This window comes from Xyrauchen texanus, chromosome 24 (genome assembly GCF_025860055.1).
Source record: "Xyrauchen texanus isolate HMW12.3.18 chromosome 24, RBS_HiC_50CHRs, whole genome shotgun sequence".
Classification (NCBI taxonomy): domain Eukaryota; kingdom Metazoa; phylum Chordata; class Actinopteri; order Cypriniformes; family Catostomidae; genus Xyrauchen; species Xyrauchen texanus.
The window spans coordinates 31,386,216-31,398,767 of NC_068299.1; the positions used below are offsets into that span (position 1 = coordinate 31,386,216).

General features: G+C 40.7%; 1 protein-coding gene across 1 annotated transcript in view; it reads right to left on the bottom strand.

The window, feature by feature from the left end:
* Positions 1-12,552, bottom strand: part of LOC127618244 (protein kinase C epsilon type-like) — a 146,329-nt gene that overhangs the window by 111,222 nt on the left and 22,555 nt on the right. The window contains exon 2 of the mRNA XM_052090599.1: positions 5,386-5,449. Within this exon, the coding sequence (XP_051946559.1) occupies positions 5,386-5,449 (64 nt within the window). The remainder of the gene's footprint in view (positions 1-5,385; positions 5,450-12,552) is intronic.

Genomic DNA, 12,552 nt, shown 5'->3' on the forward strand with positions numbered 1-12,552 from the left:
TCCGCCTCTCGAGTCTCCCGAGCCTCCCAGGGCTCCGCCTCCCGAGCCTCCTACGGCTCTGCCTCCAGAGCCTTCCAGGTCTTAGCCTCTAGAGCCTCCTACGGCGCCATCTCCCTCGGCTCCGCCTCCAGAGCCTTCCAGGTCTTCACCTCTAGAGCCTCCTATGGCGCTACCTCCCTCGGCTCCGCCTCCAGAGCCTTCCAGGTCTCTGCCTACCGAACCTCACCCTGCTCTGCCTCCTGAGCCTCCCTTGGCTCCACCCCCTGAGCCTTCCAGGGCTCCGCCTCTAAAGCCTCCTACGGCGCTACCTCCCTCGGCTCCGCCTCCAGAGCCTTCCAGGTCTTCGCCTCTAGAGCCTCTCATGGCCCCGCCCCTGAACCTCCAGAACTTTCCATGGTTCCGCCTCTCTCGGCTCCACCTCCAGAGCCTTCCAGGCCTCCGCCTCTAGAGCCGCCTATGGCGCCACCTCCCTCGGCTCCGCCTCCAGAGCCTTCCAGGCCTCCGCCTCTAGAGCCGCCTATGGCGCAACCTCCCTCGGCTCCGCCTACAGAGCCTTCCTCGGCTGATCCTCCTGAGCCTTCCTCAGCTCCACCTCCTGAGCCTCCCACGGCTCCGCGCCCTGAACCTCCAGAGCTTTCCATGGTTCTGCCTCCCTCGGCTCCGCCTCCTGAAACTCCCTCAGCTCCACCTCCTGAGCCTCCCTCAGCTCCGTCTCCTGAGCCTCCCTCAGCTCCGCCTCCTGAGCCTCCCTCAGCTCCGCCTCCTGAGCCTCCCTCGGCTACACCTCCCGAGCCTCCCTCAGCTCCGCCTCCTGAGCCTCCCAAGCCTCCCTCAGCTCCGCCTCCTGAGCCTCCAGAGCCTCCCTTAGCTCCGCCTCCTGAGCCTCCAGAACCTCCCTCAGCTCCGCCTCCGGAACCTTCTACGATGTGGTCTCCTGAGCAGTCCACGGCTCCGCCTACCTCGGCTCTGCCCTCGGAGTTCCCCAGGGCTGTGGTCCTGAGGCCGCCTCCCAGGCCTTCTGAACCTGTCTTTGCTCTGTGGCCAGCTCCCAGACCACCTGATCCAGTCCTCTTGTGGCCACCCTTGACTGCCTGTCTGCCCCCTGTGCCTCCTTGGACTGCCTGTCTGCCCCCTGTGCCTCCTTGGGCTGCCTGTCTGCCCCCGGTGCCTCCTTGGGCTGCCTGTCTGCCCCCGGTGCCTCCTTGGGCTGCCTGTCTGCCCCCTGTGCCTCCTTGGGCTGCCTGTCTGCCCCCTGTGCCTCCTTGGGCTGCCTGTCTGCCCCCTGTGCCTCCTTGGACTGCCTGTCTGCCCCCTGTGCCTCCTTGGACAGCCTGTCTTGTGCCCCTTTTTGACTGTCTGTTTGCCCCTTGTGATCCCTTGGTCTGTCTGTTTGCCCCCCGTGTTCCCTTGGTCTGTTTGCTTGCCCCCCCCCCCCTCACTCCTTGGACGCTTTTAGTTTTTTTTTGGGGTATTCCCTTTTTTCTTCTTTGTTTGAGGAGCGTCTGGAAGCCGCTCCTTTTGAGGGGGGGGTTATGTCACGATTCCCTTGTTGTCTGCCCTGGGTTTCACTTGTCCTTGTTAAAAGAACTACACTTCCCATGATCCCTGGCCCTCATCAATGCCAGCCCTGTGTCATTGTGCTCACCTGATTGTAGTTTGTCATCATTATGTCTCCAGTGTATATAAACCCTGTTTGTTCTCCATTCCCCTGTCGATCGTTGATGTATGTGGATACCTGTTTCCCGTCTATATTACCCCGTCTGTTAACTCTTCGGTGTTTTTGTTTTACTGTTTCCCATCGTGGATGTTTTCTTTGTTCGTGTGTTTTCGTGTTGCCCTATTATTCTAATAAAGTATCGCTGCCTTTAGATCCTCGCCCCTCGTCTGTCTTCCTGCTCACCTGCACATCATAACAGTCATAGTTTAAGCACTCTTTCTGGTATAATTCCTGGTTTTACAGCTTATATTGCTTGTCATGCATGTATGACTCAAACAATACACATGCATTAACTGATCGCGATGTATCTACATTGTCAGTTGAAGTTACTGTAACAAGTTACTCAAACTAATATTTATGACTTCTGAGTATTTTACAACATTGCTGTAGTTTCCAGGTTTCCAGGTGTGCCACTGTTTTCTCATTTATTAGTCACAGAAATGCACAATCTATCACTTATTGTCCGTTTAGTAGATTGTTTGTTACAAGTTACTACAAGATAGTTCCACTGAAGCATATAATCATCTCAAATTGTTCAAAATATACCGATTTCATAGCACAGTAATGTACATATTAATTTGTTTAGTGTGTAACCAGCTATCTATTATAACTTTACTGCTCAAGAAATTATTAATTAAACGTATTGTTGTCATTTTTATAATGCATATTTCAGCATGTTATTTTCATGTTTAATAAAGTGTACAGTATTTCATCCCCATCACCATTAAATCCTTGTTTTATGTTTTTTTTTTAGTTAACATTTTTGCGTCCTGTGCAGACGTGTAACGGTTTTACTTGAATTATCAACTGAGGCTGTACAATATTATTTAAAATAGAAAAGTCTACCATTTAACTCATATCAGCAATATCATGAGTTTCACCTCTTAAATTGATAAGTGTGTACAATACAAACATTAAAAGTAGATAAAACACTTGAATAATAATTTCAAAATATACTGGTAACTGGTGGTGATTGAGTCCCTTGTTCTGCTCAGAGTGTCAGAAAAGTGCTATAAGTGTAAAAATCATTCATTCAAAATATGTAAATATGAGTGTTGTTTATCTTTATCAAAGCAAGTAATATTTTGGTTTTAAATGTTTAATCGTATAATATAATATCAACATGAAAATAGAACATTATGACTCCGGATCTGAATATCTTCCAGTCATGACCACAGGCAATGTCCAGGTAACATTCAAATCATGAGATTCATCCACGCAAAAGAGCAGTGCCGGAACTCAACTCATGTAAAGTGTTCATCTGCAAATTGCTTGCAAGTTTAAGCTTCAACCACAGATGTAACTAGAGAGCACAAAGTTCCATAGTGGATTTTTAAATTCATTTAATTTACTTAAGAGTTTCTGGTGGCCATCTTGACAATGCCCCCAGGTAGCTGTTATATTTAGGCATGCAGCGCTAACAAAGGAAATATATAGGATTTGGGGGAAATGCAACTGACATTTCAGACTCTTTTGCCCCTGTACTGTACATGAAAAGTTGCAGCTAATGCAGAGTTAGTTCTCATTGCAATCTTTTTTCCAGCTTTTGTCAAGATTTTGGATCAGTTTAAACATGTGTTCATTAGCAAAACATTGATAGTAGGACATGGTATGACTCTGATCACTGTCTGGTTCATCATCTCCTGACCTACAAGCAGAAACTAAAATCAGCTAAGCCTGTAGTAAGGACTGTAAATAGTTGGACTAAAGATGCAGAGCTGGAACTACAAGCCTGATTTGACTGCACTGATTGGAGTGTTTTTAAGCTGCAGCCACAGACATAGACGAGCTCACAGATACTGTGACACCATATATCAGTTTCTGTGAGGATATGTGCATCCATACTAGTACATTTTTAACATACAATAAACCATGGTTTACAGGAAAACTCAGACAGCTTCGTCATGCCAAAGAGGATGCTTTCAGAAGTGGGGATAAAATATTGTACAACCAGGCCATAAACACACTGGCTAAGGAAATCAGAGTGGCTAAAAGAAGCTACTCTGAAAAGTTGAATAAACAGTTTTCAGCCAATGATCTTGCATCTGTGTGAAAAGGCCTGAAAAGCATTACCAAGTGTATAACACCTCCCATCACTCTGTCGAGAATGGGTGATGATCTAAATGTGTTTCACTGCAAGTTTGAAAACACCCATCCACCACTCTGATCTTCACTTCACACACACACCAACACCTCCTGGAACCCCCCTACCCCCTCCTGGTAGTACCCTATCTGGTACTAAGCCTGCACTTATGGTCTGTGAGTAGGATGTGTGCCAGGTCTTCCAGAAACAAAAGACTAGGAAAGATTCAGGTCCAGACAGTGTCTCACCTGCCTGTCTGAAAGTCTGCACTGACCATCTGGTCCCCATCTTCACACAGACCTTTAATAGATCACTGGAGCAGTGTGAAGTTCCACCTTCAAATGCTCCACCATCATTCCGGTCCCCAAAAAAAAACAAAATCACAGGACTTAATGACTACAGACCCATCGATCTCAAGTCTGTGGTCATGAAGTAATTGAGAGACTGGTTTTGGCCTACCTGAAGGACATAACTGGACCCCTGTTAGATCCCCTTCAGTTCAATACCATGCCTGATCTTCTCTCAACCAAACTGACACAGGTCTCCATGCCAATCATAATCTGTCGGTGGATCAGTAGCTTTCTGACAGATAGGAAGCAGCTAGTGAGACTGGGGAAAATCACATCCAGGACCCTCACTATTTGCACTGGTGCTTGGTACTCCTCAGGGATGCATTCTCTCTCTACTGCTCTTCTCCCAGTACATGAATGATTGCACGGCAAAATCCCCATGACAGATAGGAAGCAGCTAGTGAGACTGGGGAAAATCACATCCGGGACCCTCACTATTTGCACTGGTGCTTGGTACTCCTCAGGGATGCATTCTCTCTCTACTGATCTTCTCCCAGTACATGAATGATTGCATGGCAAAATCCCCACTGTCAAGCTCCAGACGATTCTAGACAACATCACGTTTATTGGCCTCATCCGCAAAGGTGACGAGTCTGCATACAGACGGGAGGTTGAACAGCTGTCTGTTGCAGTCACAACATCCTTGAGCTGAACACACTCAAAACAGTGGAGATGACAGTGGACTTCAGGAGGAATCCCTCCGCACTGCTGAGAGGATTATTGGTGCCCTCCTGCCCACCCTCCAAGACCTGTACATCTCCAGAGTGAGAAAAAGTCCAGGTAGAATCACTCTGGTCCCCACACATCCTGCCCACTCCCTTTTTGAACTGTTGCCCTCTGGGCATCTCATTCTGATTCTGATTAAATATGACCAAAAATCATAAAGGTACATACAGATTCATAAAGTTTGCTTCTTTATGAATCTGAAAAAGCTTCCTCAAATTGGTACAGCTAATGCAAATCCATGCTCTAGACTACAGCAATAAGACTTGGCATTGCCTTTACCAAAAGGCAAGTGGCTAATTGTAAGTGAACTAATAATACAATACTCCAATTTATATCCTACACTTTATTATTTATTTATTTTTTGTGTAACAAGATGACTGAAATTCAAACCTGTGTGCTTATGAGAAATCTTATATTAGAGATAATGATTACACAGGAACATGATTCATGCAGTTTTTAAATGATATGTGATGCGATCACAGAAAGAGTAGCCTACACTAATGTCTTACCTTCACTGGATGACCCAGACAAGTCGATAATAACATAGACCTTTCCCTCTGGCTCCAGGTCTATCTGTAAAGTCCATCAAACAAGAAAGAGAGTTTTAGAACTTTACACAATACAGCATTTAATGGCCTTTGTACTCATGTTATCAATGCAATATCTTGTTAAGGTTAAGATATAGATGACATGCCACTGTATGCACTGCAATGCAAAAAAACACAGTGCAACAACCTCTCCCTAAAACTATTTATTTTTTATTTTTATGCATTTAGCAGATGGACTTAATTAAAGCAACTTACAAATTATAAAAAAACAAGGAGACAATATTAGCAATACCCAATTTATATAATAAACTACAAATTATTGTAACTGATTTAAACAGCATTTTTAAAAATATTTTATACAGCCTGAACTCTTTTTGCAAAATATGATTTTTGAGTAGAGATTTGAACATGGACAAATTGGAACAGTCTTGATTGTGGAAGAGAGTTCCAGAGGGAGGGGGCAGCTATAGAGAATGCTCAGTTACCCCAGGTGCGGTGCTTGGTCTTGAGTGGTGTAGACAGTAATATAGCAGCAAAAAAAATATTTTTTTGAGATAAAAAAATCCACAATAAGCTTTTGAGTAATTGTCGATATTTAGCCTGTGTTCTACATCTAGACGTCCAGGTGCGTGTTGCTAAAAACACAAGTAGTTCAGCTTTCTTATCATACATTTCCACTGGCACGTAGTGAGCTAAAGCGAGCGAACACTTGAAATTAATTCCTATGGAAGCCGAGCGCCATGCTCTGGGAGCAGATTTGATTGGATTTCTTCCATGTTAGTGGAAACGCAGGCTCAGACTGTATGAAGTAGATAACATCACTACTACGCCAGTCCCGCGTTCCAGGTTCAGACCATGGATTGATTCCATCCGGACTGTAAGACATCATGATAATGGTTGAGATAACCCTCTCATCGTCTCTAGTGAGCAGCGCGACAAAACAGCAGTGCTGTTTACACCAGATCTGATCTTTCTGCACCGTATTCTTGAATCATTTTCTCTAGCATCGAACATGCTTAATTTATGCCCTGTCCCACCATGCACGCATTGCCTCTTTTCCCTGCATGTGTGTAAACATAAGGCGCTTCAAAAGTTAACATGGTTTGCATCAAGGATGCTGATCTTCTCACCACAAATGTACAGCGTGTTTCTCTGAGTTACCGTTGACTTTGTCAGTTTGAAACAGTCTGCCCATTCTCTGTTGAACTCTCTCATCAACAAGGTATTTCCATCAACAGAACTGCCGCTCACTGGATCTTTTTTGTTTTTGTCACCATTCTGAGTAAATTCTCGAGACTGTTGTGCATGAAAATCCCAGAAGATCAGCAGTTACAGAAATACTCATACCAGACCGTCTGGCACCAACAACTTGGAAATTCAAAAAAATATGCAAATGTTCATGTATATCATGATAAATAAAATGTAGATATAGTAACATGATCCTATGAGACCATTGATCTTATAACTATCATGCATACAATTTGTATGATTAATTGAGAGACTTTTTTTGCATATGTGAACTTCGAAAATTAAAAAGGTGTATGTAAAAAGCTGAAGTGAAGTGTATACACATAAAATAAATCAGTGCCTTTGAATTATCGCTAAGTTTGCACACAACCAGTGAAAGCCTTACTCATGACTAATAATACCAATGAAAACTAACAAGCACCCTTGATCAAGATGAGCCAAATAAATTGCGAAGTATGTGTCACTCAGAGATGTGCCACTCAATGTGGTTGTGAAAATGAGCCCTGAGAGGCCATTAGAGTGCTGATATTGGTGGCATCTCTGCTCTCTGCAGGTAATGACAGCATAATGGCTCTTCCATCAAAACCAGCAGGAAATGGAGGGAGGATGTTGGGATAAGAGGAGAGATTTGTACATGTTATGAGACAAGAGAGTGAAAGAGAGAGAGAGACACTAAGTATGTGAGTGGGAGTTGGGTTAAGATGAGATGTATCATGTTAGTGCATTAAACAGGTTTTACACAGGATGTGTACCAGTTTCAAGTTTTAGCTGATTACAGTAGCTGAGATTCTTTACTTTAAGGAAGGCCATGAGAAAGTTGTCTCAGTAACGATATGGTTTTGAGTCAAATGTCCAATTACACAAATGTGAGCAGTTTTGTATGTTGGTTTCAAACATTTCAAACACAATTCAAAACCCCCTTCAACTTTGCTCATATAATGTGAATGCTAACCTGCAAAGCATTCACTTGAGTAGTCCCGATCTTCACTATATTTTCAGTGATAAACTGATTTTATGTGGCAAAAATATTAGCTATGAGACATTACTTTTATTAGGGCTAAAACAGCTTGTTTCTTATGATGAATCACTTGTGCTTGTGTCTTTTTTCTTATTCGTAAATAGGACTGGGCAAAATATAAAATGGCCAATGCATTTAATATTATTTTGATAATGATATAAAATGAACCAACATATCAATATCACAATGATTTGAATGTGCTTTTATCTAGCCATAATGTCCTGAAGCATTTCTTGTGCAGTCTTTGATTTAGAGTTGGGAAATGTAATTCATTTTCTACAAATCAGTTCTTTCGAACTGTCCGTTTCAATGAATCGGTTCAAAACATTGATTCAGTGTTTGATTTGTGTCATCACTCAAAAATAATAATAGAAATGCCAGCATAAATATATTTTTAAAAACATATACAGTATGTAGGCAAATATAGTTGTTTATTACTTTGTATTGTATTATTGGTGCATATAACTGAAAATTCTCAAACATTTACCTCCTTTTGTTCATTTAGTGAAAAACAGGGTGGAAATTTTATCTAGATTTTTGTCCTTTTTTAAATGCTTTTTAGATTCTGACTTGCACTTTTCTCAGGTGATTTTTAAAGGTTTTTGTCACCCAATTCACAAAGAATTATTGGAGTAGATGCTGGTAGGTCAAACTATAAGTGCCATTTCACACATTGTTATTCTATTGTTTTTTAACAAAAATATCTTCCTTTGAAATAAAGCATGGCAGCACGTGGCAAAAAATTATATTGTATAAAAACACAATTGTTCATTGTTAGTTCATGTTAGTTCAAAATGTATTACCTAATGTTAACATATGGTAAAACATATGGTATTACACGAGTGGTGTAGTGGTCTAAAGCTCATAACTGGTAAACTGGTAATCAGAAGGTCACTGGTTAGAGCCCCACAGCCACCACCATTGTGTCCTTGAACAAGGCACTTAACTCCAGGTTGCTCTGGGGGGGGATTGTCCCTGTAATAAGTGCACTGTAAGTCGCTTTGGATAAAAGTGTCTGCCAAATATGTAAATGTAAACATATACTTAAACTTATAGGGCTCTATTTTCGTGAGTGCGGAGAGCACTGTGCTATGCGAAATGACAGTGCACTACAGTTACATTTTCGTGAGATCGATATTTCTAAGCGCAATTTTTGTGCCAAAGTGCAAGTGGGTGTGTGTGCACGCAAACTCTGGGTGTATTTTATGTTAATGAAGTAGCGCAAGGTGCAATTTGCTATTTTTCTGAGAACAGTACATTGCACTAAGACCAAAAGCAGGTTTATTTTCTGCACAATGTCTAAACTCAGTTCCTACATTTGCAGTTCGGAGATTCCGCCAGCAGGTGGTAAAAAAGTCCAAACTCTGAAAATATAGCGGAACATCAAATTATGTCCCTGACAATCACAGTTGCATTAGTATTTGTTGAAATTAAAATTAACCAAGATTAAAGATGTAAAGATGTTGCTCATTGAAACTTCAAGTAAACTAATGTAGTTAACTAATGTTAACAAGTACAATATTGTTGTAAAGTGTTACCCACGATTTTTAGCTATATTGCCCTGTGCCATTTTTAAGTTGCTTTGGGGAGAAATAAATTATAATTTGCTCTATAAATATACTGTATGTAAATGTAAGGCCTCACTTTAAGTATTTTGGTATACAAGGTTTGTTGAATCCATGAGCTTTTTGTTTTATTATCTTCATATATGAATGCATACGGAAAGTGTATAATTTATGTACTGTTTTATTTATTGATTTGTTATTATTATTATTATTTAAAACTCTATTATATGCAAACTAGTTCATTTTAAATGCTAATGCAGTTGGACAAATTTGTTAACAAATTTAAGGTCATAAAAAGTGCATGCATAATAATTACACAAGAATAAGCTAAATACTTTTTAAATAAGTTTTTACATGGAGTACAGCACATCACACCACAGGACATGCCATCTCCTTACAAAGTATTTCATGTCAACTACCCACAAGCTGTTTGCAGAATTTATGAAATTTCAAATTCAACTTTCATTATTCAAATATAACATGTCTTTTTAAGCCCTGGCGCTTAAGCCTGGAGGTTTTTTTTATTTTTTCTCTCCCTGCATGATAGTTCATGAATTAATTAATTACTGAATGGTTTACGAACACTGTACAGGAGCCTTTCCCGCTTATTTATACACTGAATTACAGCCACAGGTCTTTAACTGACATGGTAAGGACACTGACTAATCTTTATTATGATAAAACACACACAACTTAAAAAAAATATATGTTGAAGAAAACAAGATTAATAAATGCAGTAAAAGTATTGTTCATTGTTAGTTCATGTAAACCGATTCAGGACATTCCTTCTAATATTTAGTCTAGTCATCAAGAGATTAATTTTTGTATGCTATAATAAGCATTCTCACATTGTTAGCTGCTCTTTCCTGCAGCAAGAGCATCCTTACACAGACACTGAGGGTTAAGGCAGAGGGCACGGGTGTTGTCTAGGACAGTGTGTTGTGTGTCATTGAGGAGCAGTCATGCCAACAGTTTTGTCTTTAGTTCTGCATCAGAATCATGAAGGCAAAAACTTCATATGTCACCCATACATACACACTTTTCAAATTTCTCTCCACAGATGAAAATCCTCTGCGTTACCAAACATCACAGTTTTGAAAGCAACTTCTACATTCAGCAAACACACACACACACACACACAGAACAATCATTTTGCCATTTAAATGGGGTTGTGAAAACGTTCAATGGTTATTTGACTGCAGATTTCTTTTATTCATAATGCGACAACTGCATTAAACAAATTTATATTAAAGTGTGAACAGATTTGAACTGAACTAGTGGTTAATGCAGCAATGGCACTCTTTGTTCGACACTGACAGCGTGCCTGAGGTGTGATTCGTTTAACACTTTAACGCAAAATCATTTGTACAACCCCAATTCCGGACAGTATGAAAAATGCTAATAAAAACAAAAAGGAATGATTTGTAAATGATATTCACCCTTTGCTATATTGAACTACACATTATATTATGTTTTGCCTTGTGAATTTCATTGTGTTTTTAATGTACAGTAATTTCAAATGAGATGATTGTGTTTAGTGTTTACCGCTGTAAAACATAACTTTTTTCTAATAATACTTATTAAGTGTTGGTTTGTTCAGTTTAAAAAGTGGAATTTTCCCCCATTCATCCAGTATGCACGTCTTCAGATGCATAATGGTACGGGGTCTTCGTTTCCGTTTTGTGCGCTTCATAATGCACTACATATTCTCAATTGGAGGAGTCAGGACAGCAGACAGGCCAGTCTAGCACCCGCACTCTCTGTTTATTCGGCCAGTATGTGGTTTGGTTTGAAGTCCTGCTGAAAATGCTGGGATGTCCCTGGAAAAAGTCGGTGCTGGATGGAAGTATATGCTGTTCCAAAATTTTTACATATCTGTCTGCGTTAATGGTGCCCTCAGAGAAGTGCGAGTTACCCATGCTACGGGCACTGACACACCCCTGGCCCATACGGACACTGGCATTTGGACCTGACACTGATAACAGCTTGTATGGTCCTTTTCCTCTTTGGCACGGAGAACAGGACGCTTCTGAACAGTGTTGATGTAGGGCTTCTGCTTTGCATGGTAAAGTCTTAACTTGCATCTGTGAATGCAGCGGTGAGTGATATTGACTAACAAAGATTTACTAAAGTAATCCCAAACCCATGTTCATGTAATCCATTACAGATGAATGATGTTTTTTAAGACAGTGACGTCTGAGAATCAGAGATCACACACATTCAGAAGTGGATTTTGTCTTGCCCTTTACGCACCAAGATTTGACCAGATGTATTGAATCTTTTAACTTTTACTACGCACTGTAGAGGGTGAAATGCCCAAGATACTTCCAATTTGTCTTTAGGTAACATTGTTCTCAAAGTGCTGGATTATTTGCTGAAGCATCTGTTGGCAAATTGTCAAGTCTCAAATGATCCTTGCTCTTGAAGGACTAGGCTGTTTTTGGAGGCTCCTTATATACTATGACATGTTTGCCTCACCTGTTTAACATCTCTTGTTTCACATCGCCTTGTTATTTCAACTTGTCAAATTGTTACTAGTCTTAAATTGCCCGTCTCAACATTATTGGAGTGTGTTGCAATCATCTGATTTGAAATTACGGTTCATAAAAAAACAACAATGAAATTCACAAGGTAAAACATCATATAATGTGTAGTTGTAGCATTGTCTATATAGCAAAGGTTGAATATATTATAATATATTGTTATTATTTGCATTTATTATACTCTCCTAACTTTTTCGGAATTGGGGTTGTAGTTTGGAATGTTCACAGTCACATTCTCTGGCTTGTGCAGGTAGATTGCGTAACCCTGTAAATGGTATGTAAAACATGAATAAGAACACACTTGTTCAATTGACAACAATGGTCTCATTAAATGGAGAGGTGTTTTATACCTGTGCTGCTCCTGTCTGAGATGACAAGTCATTTTAATCTGCCTCAATGGGAAAGAATAATGAGTAAGTTCGGCTTCAGTCCTTTAACATATCATCAATTCTGCCCTGCAAAAGCAAAAGACCTTAACTCACTAGAGTGTGAAACTGAGAAAAATGACTTTAAAGTTTCTGTTTTGTCCAGACAAAAGTATTATAGGTAGGACTCCCAAAATTTCACAACTAGTTGCTATACTGAAGAAATGTTTGTATGCAAAAAATCTTGAGCTCAAAATTGACCTTTGACCCTTGTTTGGCAGTTACTGTACTCTGCCTTTGTATCATGTGCCAAAAATCAGGAGTCATGCAAAGGCAAAAGGCCGTAACTGACATATAATCAATATTTACTTGCTGTTTACCATACTTAC